Source organism: Malus domestica, chromosome 03, assembly GCF_042453785.1.
Source record: "Malus domestica chromosome 03, GDT2T_hap1".
In the NCBI taxonomy this organism is placed as follows: domain Eukaryota; kingdom Viridiplantae; phylum Streptophyta; class Magnoliopsida; order Rosales; family Rosaceae; genus Malus; species Malus domestica.
The window spans coordinates 32825013-32846666 of record NC_091663.1 but is presented as its reverse complement, the minus strand read 5'-3'; the positions used below and the strand labels follow the sequence as shown (position 1 = coordinate 32846666).

At 35.0% G+C, this 21654-nt stretch overlaps 1 protein-coding gene and 1 long non-coding RNA gene across 2 annotated transcripts; one reads left to right on the top strand and one right to left on the bottom strand.

Moving 5' to 3' along the window:
• Window positions 1-1525: 1525 nt before the first annotated feature.
• LOC103421462 (uncharacterized) lies at window positions 1526-2619 on the bottom strand. The gene is made up of 3 exons (XM_008359502.4): window positions 2315-2619; window positions 2112-2174; window positions 1526-1922 (listed from the first exon to the last, which is right to left on the bottom strand). The coding sequence occupies exons 1-3, from the start codon at window positions 2407-2409 to the stop codon at window positions 1739-1741; spliced, it is 342 nt and encodes a 113-aa protein (XP_008357724.3). The 5' UTR covers window positions 2410-2619; the 3' UTR covers window positions 1526-1738.
• A 6883-nt stretch (window positions 2620-9502) lies between these two features.
• LOC108174152 (uncharacterized) lies at window positions 9503-11140 on the top strand. The gene is made up of 4 exons (XR_011579046.1): window positions 9503-9798; window positions 9888-9958; window positions 10193-10280; window positions 10863-11140. It is a non-coding gene; the product is annotated as an uncharacterized lncRNA (long non-coding RNA).
• Window positions 11141-21654: the final 10514 nt, after the last annotated feature.

The window sequence follows — 21654 nt, the reverse complement described above, 5'->3', positions numbered from 1 at the left end:
ATTTTAAAAGTATTTCCAAACAAACCTTATAACAAGGATTCAGTCTTCGGACAGCAGAGTTCACTTAACTGATTTATTTATTACTTTATGATTATGTCTTATGTACATGAATTGGCCATAGGCTATAGGAAGACTTGACTTTTTATTTTTTTTATCTGCATGTGTGAATTCATTATCACATGTGTGTGTGACTTTGATTGGTCTTTCCCAAGTTTTTTAAGTCCCACAATAGTGACTTGTTGTTCAATCACAATATTGCAGGCTGATTCAGTCAAGCCACAAATTCACAGCCACAAATCCACAATAGTGACTTGTTTATCTGCACAAGCCTTTTGTATTTTCTTTAGCTAGAGATGATAATTGATAGCTATTACAAACTACAATACAATAAATTGAGTCCTTAAATTTGTTCACCAAATAATTTTTCATGCGTCTAACGTTTGGACATGTATCCTCTTCTGTTTTGCATTGACCAAGGTTTAATTACACAAATTCACAGTGAAAAAAAAAAGTATAACAATTAATCTGCAAATTATGTTATCATAATTCTGAATTTATAGATTACTTATTTTTTTAGTTGTGAGTTTGCACAAGGTACTTGATTTTATCTTGCTACTCAATTTGGCGTTGTTCTTCCGGTTATTGTTAGTTCTTTCTCGAATTTCTGACTTACTATTGTATGAAGGGGTTTTCTCCACAACTTTATAATGTTAGCTGACTGTTGAAGTTTTTTTATTGTTGGATATTTAAAAATACGTAATAAATTGAAGTTTGAAAATAGCTAGGTCTCTTTCTTTTGCATGCCTTTCTTGTTCTAATTTGGCTTGGATCAGGCAAGCTTGAGTTTTTTTTTCTTAGTCATGTCTCTGCGATGTTTTGGATAAAACAAATATAATCTGTCTTAAATCTCAATTGAGGTGTGTTAAGTTTCTACTATTGCTCTAGTTCTTTCACATCCTCCTTCATATCCTCCTTCATATCCTTGGGGCTTGCTAAGGCTGACTCAGGTCCTGCAACTTGTGGCACGGTTTTTCGTTATTCTACGGGTTATTTTTTAATGGTCTCTTCTATAGTTTTGCGCATTATAGGATTAACAAAATATGTGGCTTAAAAACGGCTCTTTTAGCACGACTTTTTGCTTTGTTTTTTACTCTTTTTCATCTCCTTTGCCATTTCATACGCATTGGAAAAATTGCATTTCCCTATTGTAGCATATGATTTTCCATCGTTCTCATATATTTTGAGATGCAGTTGCCAACATATAATTGCTTTTTTTTTTTTTAATTTATAGGTAAGTTAATTATTCTTTTCTGATTTGTTGTAAAAGTAAGTTAATTGTTCAATCATGTTATTATCCTTTTTCATTACTCGGGTATATTTTCCTGGGCTGTCAATATATATACACACAAGACACACCAGGTCTAAGCCCTCTTATAAGCTTGCATCGTATCATCCTTCAATATATAAGATTTTGCTATTATATTAAATTGAAAGGAAAAAAAAACATATTTATGAGACGCTGTCATGAAATACTTCTAACTTCCTCACTGCATAAAACACTAACAATTGATTATTTATTATACATGTCTGCATACTAAAGCAGCTACAGTAACCAAATTACACTTGCAAATTACCATAAACACAAATATCTAAGAAAAGAGGGAGAGAAGACAATCCATCATACAGAGTCCACACCACACAGCTTATCTCTTAATTAAAAAGCATAAATTATGTTTAATCAACCAGTAGAGCCAGTCTTTCTTGTTGTAGCTTTTGCATCTCCGTTACTTTGCTTGCCATTTTTCTGATCAGTCTTTGAGCTGCTGATTTCATCAGAAACATTCTGCTCTCTCGATGTCGTCGTCCCATTGATTTTCCCACCGCCCCCTTTGCTGATCCCTGGCCTGCTTTTAGCTCCACATCTTATGATAAGAAAACAATAAGTATTTAATCAAAAAGCTAGAGACGAAGTATACTATCTTTACCAAGGAAATATCAAATTAAATATCAATAAATATATACATATATATATATATATATATATATATTGTCCAATATAAACAAATGTAATACTAATCTTATGCATGCAAATTATGATGAAACCACCATACATTATGGAGCGACTAATATTCCTTTTGTTGGCGTGCATATGGTCGTGATGCGTAATCTGCAGCCTGCATATATATATAGTCCAATTCAATCATATATATGATATAATTGGCAACACAATCAACAAATTAACTAGCGATTTCTATTTATTTCAAATATATAAAGATAATTAAACAAACAAATTAAGTTACATTCGATCACTTACATATTCAAGGATCGATGACGGTAGGACTCGCAACTGGGAATTTGGACGATGTTGGTTTTTGGCAGGACGATGAATCCATGCACAGTTAGAGCCATGATCTCAGTAATTCAGAGTGATCAGTTTACTAACTGCGTGTGGGTTTCTTAGTAAGAACAAAAGTCTGAGGTTTATATAGAATGAGAAATGAGAATGCATGGCAACTTGTACTATTATAATATTATTAAAGTTTTGATTCTGCATTATTTTTCCCCTTTTCTCTTTTGATCCCTATAGGCTATAGTGACATAAGAGATAAAGGTTTGTATAGTCTTTGACCATGATTGAGTTGGGTTATACTTATACATATGACTCCGTCAAAGTCTTTGCACACGTATTTTGAAATGGATCGAATATCCATGTGACCATATATTACATTTAATTGACTCGAATAAAGAGCTACTGAATCAATATCGAAAACTTAGTAATCGTCTGATAGTGAGCAAAAAATATCTTTTTTATTTTTTATTTTTCTAAATAAGAATCATAGGATGTATAGGACTTATACTCATTATGGGTAGGGAGATTAAATTTCTAAATTAAATTTTGTAAACTAAATGATGTAGTTGTTGATAATTGAATTATTACTTAGATGTTGATTAACATGTTTTTTCTTATTGGTAACATATTATTTAGTTTATAAATTTAATTTAAAAATTTAGTCTCCCTACCATTAACTCACCGTTAAACACTTTCAAATGTTCTTTGTAGTAATGGTCATCCCGCTTTATTTTAGTCTATTTTTCTTAGGGCATTCAAAGGGAAGATCGAGGTGGGCTTTACCTAAAAAAAAGCATGGTTATGAAACACCGATCAATACCCTCTTCAATAAATGTAGCTCTTATTCTCGGTGGTTATACACTCGATTTAAATTAGTTTTCTCTTTGTCTAGACTCTGTCTAGTCTTTTAGACTTGTATAAACTCTAATTAAATACTAAACGTAAAGCCAAAAAAGCTATTAGAATCTGAATATCTGACTTGAAATTCAATTGACAATATAAAAAATAGTTCGGCTTTCTATAAATTCATGTAAAATATTTTAATTTTTTGACGTGAGACATTCTTCATTCACAATAACGTTATTTCTAGACATAAGTATGACACGAGAAACGAATAGACTAGCTTTGATACCATATACTGAAAAGCATTACCCAAAAACTTATTTTATCAAATACTATTCAGTGTGATCGAGATATTTTGTCCTGATAATTAGCGAGTCCTTGTTCTTAATTGGCTTCGTCTAGTAGTCTCGGTCTTTCCAGCTTCATAAATGAAAGCCTACTAATTTGTGAAGGAAATTGAGAAATGGTGCTTCACGAGGTGCATGGGTGTCCACTGTCCTCCCGTTATTGACTCTGGCTGCCTTTCGCCCTTTTGTTTTGTTTGAGTCAAATTTCCTTGACGGACATCTAACACAAATAAAGAGTGACTTTGACCGTTGGTTTGATTTTAATTTTCTAGGGCTCGTATGTATTCGACCTTTTTGTTAAGGTATTAGCAACAATTAGGGGCCCTCCACATTGTTTCAGGTTTTTCTAATTGAATCATTGTCCTTGCAATGATGAAGATAAACCCCATTGCTTTAAAATATGTAGGGAAAATAAGAGTCTAATACTATATTAAATTATAGAAAATTTCAAAATAATCATGAAGCTACGAAGTGAACATGAAACTTAGGATAGAAAAATCTAAAATTGGTTGAGGAAAAAAGCATTAATAATACTCTGAATTATAAGACTCTGGTGGATTAAGATGTGTTGAACTCTCTCATATTATAAATTTAATGTAAAAAATCACACATCAATTTTGAGAATAAATGACTTAGCTAAAACTCTTCTTTTAACAATTATGCAAGATGACTCTCTATCTAAAAAAAGTCGAGGTGTTGTGGAGCCAAAAATAATCAAGAGGCGACACATGAATTTTTAGGTGAAGAGGACAAAATTGCCCTCGAGACACACTGGGTTTCCTACACGCGAGCAGTGGAGAATCATCCATCAACCGAGTCAAGAGTGCCCAAAATAGGTAACAAGTTCAAATTTATCTCATCCATCTTTACTCCATATCCTCTACAAGGAAATCATTCCATAACCTTCAAAACCTTCCATATAAATTAAATTAATTAGGCTAATTAATGGATTAATTCCTAATTAATCCATTAATCACCAAATTAATCACCATTCACCTATAAAAAGCTCTCCATTCTCTCCCAAAAAGGGGACTTCCAACTCTTGCTAAAATTCTCTAGAATTCTCAAACACTTTTCTCTCTAAATTCTAACTTTGGCATCGGAGGTTCTTCGCCAAAGCCCCCCCCATTCATCGTGGGCGCATGAGGTTCTTGGCCTTGACCTAAGGTGTTAATTGTTTTGTAGGTGCAATTTTGTCTAAGATCAAGGAGGAAGAAATTTGCATCCACAGGTGTCTCTTTCAAAAGAATGTGATCACTCTGAAAAGTAAAAGAGAATAGCTATAATAAACATATTTTAACATTTGGTTTGTAAAAATGATCAATCTTTACTAACGAATACATATTGATCATATATTGACAATGCAACAATGACATGACGACAACAGAATGACTTATATTGATGACATAATAAACACTATTCAGTTCAGAAGTCAAAATATGTTTATAGTAAGTAATTGCTTAAAGTAAAAAGTTTCACCTATTCACTAGAATTTCATGCTTGGTCACACGCATCTCTTCGTAAAAAATTACTCTTTCTAATTTATATTCAATTATAAATTTAATATCTGAATATAATATTATATTTCCATCAAAATCTAGAGGTGGTTTTCCCAGTTTTTTTTTTTTTTTTTTATCAAACAAGATTACTTACATTAAAAATTAGTACAAGGTCCAAAAAAAGCAAGCAAAACAACAACATATAAAGTACAAAGCTCAAGCAAAATGAGAGCTGCAACCCAAGATACTTAGGCTCGAAGGCTGCAAAACAAACAACAACAAAAACTCTAATGTCAAGCAGTATAAACCAAATCACTGCTGCCGTCACGTCCTCAGATGAAGCTAAACTCTAGACCAAGAAAGTAGACACAGAATCTAAGTCTCCTTCACGAATTCTTGCAAATATATACACACAAAATATTTTATGGATAGAAAGTGAAGCTAAGGATGTAGATAAAATACCCATCAATTTCAGAAATCGCATTATTAGGTTGAAATCACCATAAGCATAGTCACCCTTTTGGTTGGTTTCTTTTTGGCCATTTTTTGTGAAGATTTATCATCCAAAGGAAGCATGATTCACGTGGGATGTTACGAGATTCATACATCTTCCTCTTTTTCAGAAGCAAAGAACATGTAGGCCCAAAAGGAATTCAAGCTAGCTGGGGAAGTATTATTGTATGCTTGTCACTGGTTAGTGGGAAGAATAAATTATAGAGGGTACTATATAGTATATACTATGCTGACCAGGACACGCATTCTGCTCGCTATTTCTTTTTTATTCTTAAGTTGCGTTTTGTTGCACGGTATTATCTCTAAGTGGATTGTTTGAGTAGACTGGCTATGAGTAGATTAAACTGAACTGACTTAATAAATCATTTGGTGTAATAACAAACTAAAAAACAAAACAATGGAAAAGGTACTGTCATCGGTTAGTTGTTTTCTCATTCTTTAGAATCATTTTTTAGCAAGTGCGTTAGGTGCGGCTGTCAACCATCCCAACACCAAAAGGGTTCCAAATTAAACATTCAAATGTTTTTTCTTTATTTTTTCCATTTTCTACATATCTCTAGTCTCTCTCAAATATTTCCTAGAAGTACATTTGGTTCTTGAAAGTTTGTACTTTTCCCTTAATATCATTTTGTTTTAGCGAAACTACTACGTGTGAAGGTTCTAAAAAACGTTAGGCGCTAGTCGGGCGACTGGCTGCCGCCTAGCGCCTAGGCATATTTAAGTAAATTTCTTGTATATCTTGTAAATAAGTATATATTAACACTTACAAAAAAATTATTCTTGTATATCTTGGAATAAATATATATATACCATATAAATTAGTTAAATTTATTTTATAGTAGATGATTAAATATTGAGGAAAATGTTATTTAAAAAAAATATACATATCTAACATAAGAGTATAATATAAGCTGATCTTATTCTGATCATAAAAAGAAAAATAATAAAATAATGTAATGCAAGAATAATATAGTGTTGTTTTAAAAAGAACAAATAATAAAATATTATCTAAATAATTTATATAATTTATTTATTAGGGGATAGTGGGTAATTATTGTTTGTCCCTCTATTTTGTGATAAGGTCATCTCTAACCGAATGGTCCAAAGGGCAAATGGCTGAAAATAGCCCTAAAACCGTCTCCAACCGAAGGCTAGGCCAGAGGGCTCGGGAATCTGGGAGGGCCCCACGGAATTTCAAAGGGCCAAAAGGCCAAAGGGCTGACTGCTTTTGGCCAGCTAACCAGCCCCGGGCTGGCTGGCTTTTTTTTTTTTATAGTTTTGTTATTCCTGTAGGCTATAACCGACAGGACTTTTTTTAAAAAAAATTCAAATGAAACGGCTACTAGCCGTTGCATTTGATTTGATTTTTTTTTTTACATTATTATTTTTTTTTTTTATTTACAAAAATTTTCATATAACTTCTATTTTTTCCTATAACTTCTATTTCACAAAATTTGGTTCATATTTTTTTTTTCCTATAACTTCTATTTCACAAAATTTATTTCATATTTTTTTTTTAAATTCCATTTTTTTCCTATAACTTCTATTTCACAAAATTTATTTCATATTGTTTTTTAAATTCCATTTTTTTCCTATAACTTCTATTTCACAAAATTTGTTTCATAATTTTTTTAAATTCTATTTTTTTTCCTATAACTTCCTAAGTCATTATACAACATTAAATTAAATTAAATAACATGAAACAACATTAAACAATATGAAAAAAACATTAAATAACATTAAACAACATTTTAGCTGTAATTTTTAAATAATAAATTATGTTTGGCCCTATGGCCCTCGGGCCCTCAGTTGGAGACGGTTTTTTGTGACAGGGCTAAAACAAGCCCTCTGGCCCTTTGGCCCTTGGTTGGAGACAAAGGCAATATGGTCATGTACTGTTTATTAAAATATTAATATCTTGGGGAATCTTGGAGGGCCAGAGGGCTAAAACGAGCCCTCTAGCCAGCCCTCGGTTAGAGATGGCCTAAGGCTGGTGGTCTTCACACCAAACTAGGCATCTTTTCAGACTTTTCCACTTTCCATCTTTTTCTTCTTCTTCATGCCAAACTAGCCATCTTTTCAGATTTTGATTTGTGGTTTCGTTGTTGCTCGTTCTCTCTCTATCTTTTTCTTTCCATCTTCTTCTTCTTCTTTCCTGAAAAACCACAAATCAAACATCGAAAATATCTCCCTCTATCCCTCCAAATTAAAACAACTCCCTCAATCCCTTCATCTCTCCACCACACATCTCCCTCTATCCATCACCGCGCTTCTCCGTTTTCATGCACAAAAGTCTTGGGTTTACAATACTAGTCAAATCTAAGATGCAACACGACGAGATGATCTGGGTTTGCAATTTTCACGGACACTGATCAGAGAGACGAGGAACCATTTACCATGCCGCCTAGCACCGCCTAGCACTGCCCAGTGCCGCCTAACTCCGCCTAGTCGGCCGCCTAAACCTTCTCTGTTTTATTGAAAGTTTTGCCCAAAATCGCCATAAAAGCCCACCGCCCAGCACCTAGGCGCCGCCTAGGCCGATTTTTAGAACACTACATTTGATAAAGGACATATAAAGAAACAAATCTATCCATGCTCTTTTTTAATATTAAACAATATGTCGAAAAGACTCCATTATAACTTTTCAATTACTAAAAACTCAAGAACAACCCTACCCCAATTATTTAGATATTACACAAAATGAAAAGGCTAGTAGTCACACATGCATATCTTGTTGAAAGTATCATATATCTCATATTGACAAACGTTAGCTTGTGAGTGGTTAGATTATAAGTGAAATGGATTGGTCAGCTCAATAGGTTTTGTTTGTAAGTTTGTTAGAGCATCTCCAGGGACTCCTAACACTTTTGAGGATTCATTTAGAGACTCAAAAGGAATATATTTGTCCCTAAAAGAATATTAACTCCAATAAAAGTGTCCTTATAGTATAATCCTTAAATTTTGGGAGTAAAAAATTTAAAAAAAAAATCATTGTCAATTTTGCAGCCGTTGATCTAAACAGTAAAAGACAAAACAAAACCAGAAAGCTATCAGTGTTAGAATATAAGGGATATTTGTATTTTATCATTTGAGTTATGTAGAGGATGCCACTTGTCTTTATATTAGTGGCTGTTGAGATTTGTCTCAAGGGTATTATAAGGTTGTATGAGTATAAATAGTAGGAGTGTCTTGTAATGATTAACTTAATAGAAATAGAAAGTTTTTAGTTGAAATATCCTCTCTCTCTCTCTAAACTTTTTCAACAGTTTCTCTCACTACCTCCATGGCAAAGCTTATGTATTTTTAGCTATGTTGACATGGTATCTTCGCCAGTGTGGTTAACACCATCAGTTGCCGATCCTTCTTGCTTTTGCTCCTTCTGTTTGTTGCTTCGTAGTTCGTTGTCGGTGTTACAGGTGTTACTTCTTATTTCAGTTGTCATTGTTCGAAGTCGGTGCTCTGCAAAACCCTAGAATTTAGGGATTTTTCGTCGTCTTGAGTCGTTGTTCATCTTCGTTGGTTGTAGATTTGATATTTCTTCTGCATAAAATTGTATTGCTATTAATTGTTGAAATCTTTTATTTTTCTCTTAAAACCCTAATTTTTTGGATTATTGTTGTGGGTTCTTGAACCTGTTTATGCCCTCTCTACTGTGAACTTGTTGCACTTCTTGTGTTTGTTTGTGGTGTCATTTGTTGATTCCATTGTGTTTCTTGCGATTCAAGATTTGAGGTTCGTCAGTTATACAAACATGGTTACCACTGCACAATTGGCTTTTACACAATCCCCAATTTCTTCCTTGATTCCAAGTGTGAGTAACACTGTTATGGTAAAACTTGATGATTCCAATTATGTTACTTGGAATTTCCAATTGGAACTGTTGTTGGATGTTAATGGAATTCGAGGCTTCCTTGATGGATCAATTCCTTGCCCAGCACTGTAAAACCCCAGAAATGTATATTTAGTTGTTTGGGCTTGTAAAGGTTTAGTTAAAGTGGGTGTGTAAAAAAAAAAAAAAAAAAAAAGAGACAAAAGGAGTGGAGACCACGTGTATGTGTAAGATGATTTCTTCATCTTTGGTTCGGTGCCCTGTTCTCACAAAAAGGGCAGAAAGGAATAGAAATAGATGGGTTTTCTCTGGGTGTCGAAGGAAGAAAAAAAAAATTTGCATCGGGTCATCATTGGACATCCGAATGGGAATCCGTTTTCACCACTGTGATCAAGAAATCTACCTCTACGAACGAAGGTAAGAATTCAATGCTTATTTGCAGATTCGAAATTATATTTTAGTTGGGGATTTCAAGTTAATAACTTTGGGAAAATTCATGTTTGAAGTGCTATATGGTTGAATTGAGAGTCCTGGAAGTCTCAAAGCTGGTCGAACAACATAATTAGAGAAGATTAAGGTAAAATTTTACTAGTTCTGGAGTTTTAGAATTTAAGTGTGCTTTGGCTGTTTATTGGCATTGGATATATGGCTTCTAAATGGGTTTCATGGAGAAGGTGAATTAAACTGGGGTTTATATGAATACATATTGGATTGGTTATTTTGGGGTTATACATGCACTGTGCAGATGAAATTGAGATGTGTTGGTTTATGTTGGTGCATGTGAACTGTATATTGATATGTTCTTTTTCAGAATAGGCGCTTTCTTGGCTTAAGCAAGACCAAGAGATAAGAGTGAACAACTTGTGGAACGAGTTAGTACCTAAAGCTTGGAATATCAGGTAGGGGGACTCACACCCTGGTTAGTGATTTTCGATATGTATTATGTATGTAAATATGGATGCGTGCAAGCTATGCATTGAATTTTGTTGTGGTTAGAACTGCATGTTAGGAAAAAGGAGTTTGGTTTTTCTAGCATATGATTTATGTTGTTCTAAATGTCATGACAACCTGAGAGTGAAGGGAGCTGTGTGACTACCCTGGGCTTCGATCCCCTAAACCTCCGGAGGGTCCTATACAAACGGACTCGTACCATTAACCGTAAGGGAAGGGTACTTGTGTCTATGTGGTATAGGTTGTAAGTGGACACTCTCGCTACCCTACCTTGTGTTGTTATTACTTGAGAAATTATTTTAGGTACGGTAGTTGGCCGCGTGTTCGGTTGTCAGGACAAATAGAATGCAGGGATCCCACTATGGTTAATTATAAGCATAAAATGAATTTTAACTCATGCCAAAGCATTTTGTTGTGCAAATTATTTCCTTAATACGTTGTACAAAGATATATATATTTTCAAACCTAGCTAGGGTGCCTCCCGAGGGGGGGCAAATGATTGTATGTGATGCTCACCCCTACATTTTCAGGTGCTGTGCGAGAAATAATGGAAGAGTTGGACTAAGGTGTACGGTTGTAGCTTGTCAACCTAAAAGCTTCCAACCAGAAAATCAACTTTTGAAATGTAAATATTGATTTTCTGGTTTCAATGAAAAATGTCTGTGTTTATCCTCTTTGCTTCTGTAAATATGTATGTATATATATGTCTAAACCTATCACTCATTTGGCTTGTAAACTGAACTTTTGGAATTTCTGTTGTAAAAAGGTTGCTTAAGAAATGGGTTGAATGTTTTGGTTTTCACTTAAACTCTAGTATATATATTTGATGTAAATTTTAGAGGCCTTGCGTATTTTAAAGATACATAAGAATTGTCATGTTCTAAGTTTGAAGCATACAACTCTTATGTGTTTTTTTAAGATTCGCGGCGCTGTCGCGTTATTTTTTGGGTCGTGACAAGCACGCTGTGATGTTTCTGATTCTAATCATGACATAGTGGAAAACGAACAAACTGTAACTGATGCATATAAAGTTTGGAAGATTCATGATAAGGCTTTAATGCCACTTATTACTGCCATTTTGTCTACGGCTGCACTGTCTTGTGTGATTGGTTGTAAAAGCTCGAGAGAGATGTGGACTTGTCTCCATTAAAGATTTGCCAATATGACTAGGACTAGCATTGTGCAAATGAAGATTGATCTTCAAATTTTACGAAGGGCTCTGAGAACATTGATGCATATTTGCAACGAATCAAGGATGTTAAGGATCAATTGGCAGCAGTGGGTATATTCATATCTGATAAAGACATTGTTATCATGGCATTGAGAGGTCTACCTCATGAGTATAACATCATTAAAGCAATGATTCGTGATCGTGAGAATCTAGTATCTCTTAAGGAACTTTGATCATAACTGAGGGTTGAAAAATCTGCATTAGATGAAACCACTAGATAGATTCCTCTATTGTCAGCTATGCATGCCAAACTACTGGTTCTACATTTGATGTTGGTGGCTTTTCAGTTACAAAATCATATGTTTCTAGGTCTGAGAGTGGTCACTTCTCTGGCAACAACAATTTGTCCTTTCCTGCTACTTCTTTTTCACAACTGATTGTCCAAATGCCATTCATGCCTTAGTTTTCACAAATTCCATTCTTTGGACCTCAGGCTTTTGTTTCTTAACATGGCTCAGGGACTTACAATAGTTTTAAGGGGAACAACTTCAAATCCAAAGGCAAAGGCAAGAAATTCTTTGCTGGAAATCAGTCATAATAAAATAACCAACCTTTTTTATGGTGCAACTGGGTTCTCACACACTACATTTCAGCCTCAAAGATCTTTAGTTTCTCATAATCCTCAACAAATATGTCAGATATGTGATCGAAAATGACATTCTGCACTTACCTATTTTCAGAATAGTTGTCAAATTTTTCATCGAGTGAAGCATACTGCAACTACATGTTTTGATAAAAACCAAGATACACACCAACCATTCAATTCATCATAGTACCACTTTTATCCACAACATTATCTATCATACTACTAATCTTCAGTGCAGTCTCAAGCTCCACACACTGGAATGACTAATGTTCCTTATAATTATGTTCCTACAATGAATTATAAGTTCTTTCATCATCCTGGAAGTTCCCAAAACAACTCTCACATTTCTATGATTGCTCGAGCTCAAGCATCACCTTCTGCACCACAACAGGAGTATTGGCTTCTTGACTATAAGGCAACCGATCATATGACCAGTGATCTATCTAATCTCCATATGGCTGCTTCTTATCCTGTTAATGACACTGTCATTGGAGCAAATGGTGAAGGTTTACAAATTGCTAATTATGGCAGTTCTCATCTTTCCACTAAGTCTCACATGTTTAAATTGAACTCTGTTCTGCATGTCCCTCAATTGTCTCAACACTTGTTGCCTATGTATCAACTGTGTAAAGATAACAATTGTAAATGCATTGTTGATGAATTTTTTGTATGTGTACAGGACAAGGTCACCCAAAGAACATTGTTCCAAGGACTGAGTAACAATGCAATTTACCCCATTCCTGTGTTCAAACCTTCAACTGGTCATCCAACAATATTTCTTGGGCAAAAAGTTAGTTCTACACTATGGCATTGTAGATTGGGACACCTTACCAATTCTATTGTACAAACAACTCTTAGTAAGTCATCCATTCCATTTCTTAGTACCACAAATCCCCAACCTTGTATTTCTTGCTTAAAAGGCAAGTTCACAAAATTGCCATTTCCTATACATGCTTCTAAGTCTTCAACTCCCTTTGAAGTGATACACACAGATGTATGGGGCCCTACTCCTTAAATGTCTCTAGAAGGTTATATGTACTATGTATCATTCATAGATGAATGTACTAGGTATACATGGATATTCCCTGTTATAAATAAAGCTATTATGTTTGGACTCTTTGTTCAGTTTCAAGCCTATATTGTTACTTCCTTTGCTAAGACTATTAAAATTTTGCAAACTGATGGTGGTGAAGAGTATATTAGTTCTCATTTTCAATCTTTTCTTAAGTCCAAAGGCATTGTTCACCAAATTTCGTGCCCATACACACCTGAGCAAAATGGCTTAGCTGAAAGAAAGAATAGGCATGTTGTTGAAACAGCTATTACTCTTCTTCAACAAGCTTCCTTATCCAACCTTTTTTTATATCATGCTTGTGTTACTACAACCTACCTTATTAATAGGATGCCCACGCCTGTTCTTGGAATGAAATCACCATTTGAAGTGTTGTTTCACTCTCCACGTAGATTAGATCACTTTAAAGTTTTTGGATGTGCCTGTTATCCTTCTCTGAAACCTTATAGAACCAATAAGCTTGATCCTAAGACAACACCGTGTATTTTCGTGGGTTATGCTGCATAATACAAAGGATACATTTGTTTTAATGTTTCCAAAAACAAGTTGATAGTTTCCAGACATGTGTTGATTAATGAAACACATTATCCTACATTGTCTCAACCATTTGACAAGCAATCTTCTTCCTTACAAACTTCTACCTCACCACCACACATTGTTCATTCCAATACCTTCCATCAGTCTCCCATTATCGCCATACCTTTACCATATGTTTTTCAACCAACTGTTGCATCACCTCAAGTTACTCAGTCTAGTTCTCTTTCACATGGTGATATTGTCTCATCTCCTATTACTTCAGTTGTCCATGGTACTTCTGAGTCATCTCCTATATCAGAGTTACATCCAGACATCACCACATCTCAGGTTTCAGGTCTACAACTTGTGAACATTAATTCTCAGAATTGTCATCCTATGCAAACCAATTTCAAGTCTGGTATTTCTAAGAAGAAACAGGTTTTCAGTGCTACAGTTCAGTCTTCCATTGGCACAAAACCAACCTCATTTACTACAGCTTATTGAGTGGAAACAGGCAATGAAAGAGGAAATGAATGCTTTACTTCAACAAAAACTTGGTCCCTTGTTCCTCTACCTCAAAATAAAAACCTAGTGGGCTGCAAATAGATCTACAAGGTCAAGAGGCATCCATATGGTTCTATTGTTAGGCACAAGGCCCAGTTAGTGACCAAGGGTTTTCTCAAAAAGCAAGACTAGACTATTATGAGACCTTCAGCCTTATGGTTAAACCAAGCACAATGAGATTGATGTTATCCTTGGCAGCTACTAAAGGTTGGAAATTGAAACAACTCGATGTCAAAAATGCTTTTTTACATGGTTTCCATGAGGAGGAAGTGAATATGTCTTAAGATCTAGGTTTTGTTGATGTTGATCATCTTGAGTATGTGTTCAAGTTACAAAAGTCCCTCTATAGACTAAAACAAGCTCCACGAGCTTGGAATGACCGGTTTACCTCATTTTTTTGTTTCTCTTGGATTTAAAGCTTCTTATGCATATCCTTCTCTTTTTTGTAAAGCATGATGGTCTTCATATGGTTGTGTTATTGTTATATGTGGACGATATTATACTCACTGGGGATCATGATGCTAGTGTCCAATCTGTGGTTCAACACTTAACTAAGGAGTTTGATATGAAAGACTTAGGTCTTCATTATTTTCTAGGTCTGCAAATTGAATATCATCCACAGGGGTTGTTTGTTCATCAATCTAAGTATATACAAGACTTGCTCCAGAAGATAGATATGGTTTAGTGCAAGCCTTGCATTACTCACTGGCATCCTAATAAAAATTAATAAATCATGGCAGTTCTCTATATTCATATCCTACACATTACAGAAGCATTGTTGGGGCTCTACAATACCTAACATTCACAAGTCCTGACATTACATACTCAGTTAGTCAGGTTTGTTAGTTTATGCACACTCCATTAGAGTCTCATTTTGTTGTTGTTACAAGGATTTTGAGATATTTTAGAGGAACTATGGATTGGGGAGTTTGTTTTAGACCTGGAGATTTAGACATTTGAGCATACACAGATGCGGATTGGGCAGGTGATCCCAATGATCGACGCTTTACAACTGGTTTTGTGGTGTTTCTTGGTTCCAATCTTATCTCTTGGAGCTCTAAGAAACAACATACAATCAGTCGTTCTTCCACTGAAGCCGAATATCGAGCTATGGCCACAACCACTGTTGAGATTGTCTGTCACGCCCCGGACCCGGGGTCAGTAGTAAAAACTTGAACCCGAATCCAATACGTGAGTTAAAAACTAAATAATTAAAGTAAAACTGAAATAATGGAGTGAAAAATAAAATTCCTCTTATAAAAAGAAATCCAAAATTCTTTACAAGACTAAAATAAATAAATACAAAATTTTATCCTCACACTTAATCTGATCTTATCCTGTCTACCCTCTTAGACTATTTAGTTCGTAAACCTGCATAACAAGAGAGGGGTGAGCTTTACCAAAGCTCAGTAGGGACATAACCTTATCACAATAATTGACAATACTAAATTACGTGTTATAAAATCTTGTAATCAAGCACCAAATCATTATCAATAATAATGCATGAGTGCAATGCAATACTCTTCATCTCTACCCGTTAATTCATATAATAAAACACGCGGACCTGCACGTCCCATACCGTGCATTTTACCTCTGCAGTGGTGGTTCGAATGTTTTAATATACAAATTAACCCCTTGTAACTCAATCATCACAATTTCCCCTTTTGTTAGTCATCTTGCCAAAACCCTTCGTCGCCAATCCCGAATTACCCTCAAAGAAAATGTGCACTGTGGGCTCGCCTGAGACTTGGTACCTACTAAGAGTTTGGCTCAACTACACAAAAGATGTTTCCAACTACCCTCATTTCCAGAATTTCTTCCTCAATACCAAACTTCCAACTAATCTCACACATGAGTGATGCACAAATAATCTTATTTCAGCATTCACATATACCACAACATAGCATCAGATCACATTAATCAACCAATAAGATCGATAATGATAATATCACACTTCATGAAATTTAATAAAGCCAATCTCCGTAAAGGTTTGCCGTATTTCCCCTACCTGGACTCCAAAGTATTTGTTCCAACTCTCTATTACAAGAGTTCACCACCTTGATAAAATCCTATTCACAAGTATAAGCAAATCACTATATGCAAGACATAGACTCTAACTAATCAAAGTACTTGGGTTACTAATTTACTACCACTCAAATCAGATATCAAATTGGTTGACCTATAATACTATGCAAAATAGTTTTGTGTATAGTAAACATATTATGGAGACCAAAAGAAAGAATAAACTTAGATAGTCCTCTGTCTTCAAAACCTTATGTAATTTGTATAAAATAACCATACATAAAACCATTTACCAACATGATTAATCATTTATAACCTAGACGATATATAGTGCAAAAAGGTTAAGACTTAGTGTGGTTTTGTTCCAGTATATACTAATGTATATAAAAATAGCTATACATATACATCTACATATATTGATAGCGTAGCATATGTGTATATATAAACTTCATTTTATTCTCAATCAAATTAACATAATATTGTATAAATATAAAGTAGTTTTGGAAAAGGAAATTGAATTGGATTTGTCAAACTAGGGTTTATCATAGTTCTTTCATATTTTATAATAAGACAGCCAAATCAAAGATATATACAGATTTGAAGCCAAATTACATTAGATTTGATCAAGCGAAGAATTTGTATAAACTAACTTCGAATAGAAACTCCACAACAGATATAAACAAGGAAAATACATAATAGTTATGAAAAGATAAACAAGGTATAGAAATTGTTACCCACACAAAGAAAGCTACTGACTCCACAGTCCTCCCTCCCTCACTCAATCGATCGCTCTCTCACTCTCAACAGAAACCACAGAAAAACAACTCTCTCTCTCTCTCTATCCTGGTCTCTTTCTCTCGAATTATTTTTCCCTTCTTCCGTCTGTTTTCCTCTTTCAAATGAATGAAAAGCACTCCTATTTATAGGAGGTTAAGAGACGGTTATAGCTATTCTCTTATTGGAAGGTGTAGCGGCAAGAGATAAGTTGAACCTATCTCCGTACTCCCATAATCTGCTACGGGTGTGTGTAAATAGGGAGGCGTTGTCAACAATAGCATTGACCTTGACCAGCCAATTATTTTAGACCAAAATAATTATAGTTAGGGGTGGAAAAAAATCCCGAAAATCCCGAACCGAACCGAAAAAAATCCTGATCCTAAACCAAAAATTTCTCAAACCGAAATTTCGGTACGGGATTCGGGATTGGCTTCTCAATATTTCGGAAATCTCATACCGAACCGAAAATATATAATATTAATTATTATATATATAATATTATTCTTTTATAATTGATGCTAGTAGTTTCTAATTCATGCTCTGCAACCTGGAATGCCCAACACCTTGCATATTTTCCATGTTCTGTTTGATATTCATTTGGATTTTATTATTGCTGCTACCATGGCTGATGATTTCAAAACGCTTGATTCTTTTGTCTCTCAAAATTAATTTGAATTTTGACTCTGATAAAAACAATCAGGCATGCCAGTATTCGATTAAATGGTAGTGTGAATGAAATGACATTCCTAGTTCATGAATGTGTTCTTGAATTATATATTTGAACAAAAATTCATAATTTCATATTTCAATTTGGGATTCCCGATTTGTCCCGAAATCCCGAAAATATTTCGGGATTCCTGAAATTTGGGATTCCCAAAAATTTGGTTTGGGATTGGTCTTCAAATTCTCATTCCGAAAAAATTCGGTTTGGGATTCGGGATACTAGTTTCGGTATGCTATCCCATACCGGACCACCCCTAATTATAGTAATGCTAAAATCAATAAATAAAATAAATATAAACAGGTAATTAGACAAGGTTAATATATAGTAAACAAATAAATAATTAAATAAATACAAGGAACCCAAATATTATAATTATAGATGGCCTTATAAATATATTTTCCAAATTACAGGTCTTCACATTGTCTCGACTCAACAGTTACTCCAGAACTTGCATATTTCGAGTTCTGTTTATACTATGTTGCATTGTGATAATATCTCAGCTATGGCGTTGGCTACTAATATGGTTCTTCACTCCAAAGCTAAACATATTGAAGTGGATTGTCACTTTGTTAGAGAACGTGTTCAACAAGGCATTATTTCTCTTCAGTTTGTGTCCTCTACTGGTCAATATGCAGATATCCTTACCAAGGGCTTATGTTCTCCTTCTTTCAGTCATCATTGTTCCAATCTTATGCTTGGGACTTCCCAACATAAGCTTGAGGGGGAATGTTAGAATATAAGGGATATTTGTATTTTATCATTTGAGTTATGTAGAGGATGCCACTTGTCTTTATATTGGTGGCTGTTGAGATTTGTCCCAAGGGTATTATGAGGTTGTATGAGTATAAATAGTAGAAGTGCCTTGTAATGATTAACTTAACAGAAATAGAAAGTTTTCAATTGAAATATCCTCTATCTCTCTCTAAACTTCTTCGACAGTTTCTCTCACTACCTCCATAGCAAAGCTTCTGTATTTTTAGCTATGTTGACAATCAGGACCATTAATTTCACATCAATAAACAAAAGATTACAAAAAAAAAGAAGAAAAGAAAAAAAAAAACAGTGGAACCCATGCATGCAGCTGCACATCACTCATCAGCACATCAGTAAGGAGAAGCTGCACGTGGGTACGCCAAGTTTTCTACTAAAATGCCCACTGGGCTCTACCACTTTGGTTTATATTGTCCCTATATGTGGGGACTTGCTTAATGTATCCAGTGAATCCTTATATTTTAGGTTTCAGATTGGAGAGCCATGTTCCTCATTTATAGGGTCTAGATGGTGGTGAAGACAGCTTTTGAGGGCTAGCATTGGAGATGCTCCTATAGTAGATGTAGTGCTGTGTAACTTTGCTTTTCTTCGTAACTTTCATTTGTAACTTTGAGACATACATTTTATTCAATACAGACAGATTTCATTCCTCTTTTCTTCTCCGTTTTCTCTTCGTTTCTCAATTGCTGCAATGTAATTAATATCCCACAATATTGGAGAAGAAAGTCTTGTATTAAAACTCCTAAATGATCTTAGGCCTCTCCGTCAATTGCCAAATTTGTCTGCGATTTGATGTAACATGTTTTGACATGGTACAAGAGTATCACAAACCATAATCTACCATATATATGATACAAGAAGAAGCAAGGTTTTCAGTTGACGAATTGAAACGATAATTATAAGTTCAAGAAGAAATTATGATAAGTACATAATTAAGCCGCTAACAAATCTCATTCAGCCATGCTTTGCTAGACCGCCAGCCACCATATTACAACAATAGCGGTATTAATATCTGTAGCTAATTTAATTACCAAACTAATAGCCCTGCATTATTAATTAATCAGTGGCATCTGTAGTCTTGGTTGTATTGTTAACTTCATCAGCAATAACATTTCCTCCATTTGTTTTCTCATCTACTCCGTTCAAACTACTGCTGAGGCTGACCTGATCACTTCTCAAACTCCTGTTACTGCTTCCGAGTACCCGGTTGATTTGCGGAGGGTTCCCTCTACTGAGCTCTCGTCTTCTAGGCGTTGCAGCACATCTTCTGATCAACCAAAGAACTAATACTATTAGTAATTAATTAAATTAAGTTAATGCAAGATTACTATGTACATAATTAAAGATTGAAAGAAGAGAACGAGTATAGAGGAAAGGAAGAGATTAACTCACATTATGACAATCTTATTTTCCAGTCTGCAGGGCTTGGAATTAATGGGCATTTGAAGCATGGTTTTTGGCATGAAGCTATTTATAACCATGGTGATCGAAAAATAAAGAACTTTTTCTGCGTTTAACAGCTTAAACTGCTCAATAAATGGGAGCTTAATGGCCACTTGTGAGTTCTAACTAAAGGTTAATGGTTCAATTTATAAGTGAATTGCGTGTGTACTGGTTTCTTCCACCTAGGCAAACTTAGGCAGCTTGGAAAACCAACACCCAGAAACCCTGAACATAAAAAATTTGGGTAATTTTATTTTAACCAATTGCTGATCACGTGGTTCTATTTCATAGTTTTTTTTTTTTTTTTTTTTTTGACGAGTTCTATTTCATAATCTCTACTAATTAATAAAACATTCATTGTGACAACCTGTCCCTGATTTTATTAATTTATGAATTTTAAAATGTGAATTTACGAAAACGCCCTAGAGACGAAGGTTTTGACTCTCATTGACTAGCTTGTGGTGAGATGTACTAAATATTCTTTTAGCGTATTCTTGAGGTAATCGACGATACGAACGGGTAGGCGCAAGCGGAAGTGAATTTGGAGTGACGAACCGAAAGTATTTTGAAGAAATAACCTTTCTAATTATATTATATTATGGCATACTAATTAAGATGACAAGTGTATGTGTGTGAGTGGGTGTGTGTGTATGTGACGAGAAAGGGGGAAGAAAAGAGAAGAAGAAGAAGAGGAGGAGGAGGAAAGAAAGAGAAGGGCTGCTGCCCAACCAGAAAGAAGAAAGAATGGAGGGACCAATCAGAGGGGGAAGAAAGGAGGGAAATGAGGGAGAGTGAGGAACAGGGGGAAATGGGGGGAAACGGGTACCCAACCCATGACCCGTGCAAAACCCGTCCACTCCTCCATATTTTCCAGTGGTTTTCCACTGGATTTCTCACGAATTGGACCAAGTCATCACTCCCAATCATCATCTAACCCTTCATTTTCCCATTATCATCCAAAATTGGAAGGAATTTGAGGGTAATTGAAGGGTTTTTCAAGGTAGTGCGCCAGAGGTAAGGTGGCGGCAATCCACCATTTCTGAAGCAAATCCCATCAACCACCACCACCATTAGACCCCCCCCCTTGAACCCAGGAACAAATCCCAAGTAGTGGTGGAGGCGTCGGAACACGTTTGGAAGTTGAATTGAAGCACACCAAATTCTAGGGTTCCGACGGGTTTTGATAAAATTGGAGCCTTTCCAGGCCAAATTGGCCTTGGTCACAGGTATGAAACTTGTTCTACTCATTGAGATCTTCAAATTTGAAAATTTTGGTAATTTTTAGAAATAGTTGATTTTTCTGGCGAGTCCGCCACCTACGGCGGCGAGTGTGGCGGCGCGTGGCCCAAGGGCCACCAATGCTATTTTTAGGATATATAAGATGCCTTGAATTCAGTTTTGAGAATTGAATGATGTAGATTGATCGTTAGAACCAAAAATTTTCTAAGATAAGTTAATAGGCTATTGTATAAATCAACGATCCGACCGTTGGATCGTCATCAAACTTTAATAGGTTATTATTCATAATATTTGAGGAATATAGGAACTTACGGATTGGGAATCCTATGTACGGATCTCCTTGAATTGGATTTGTAAGTTCATAAAATAAAATGTTA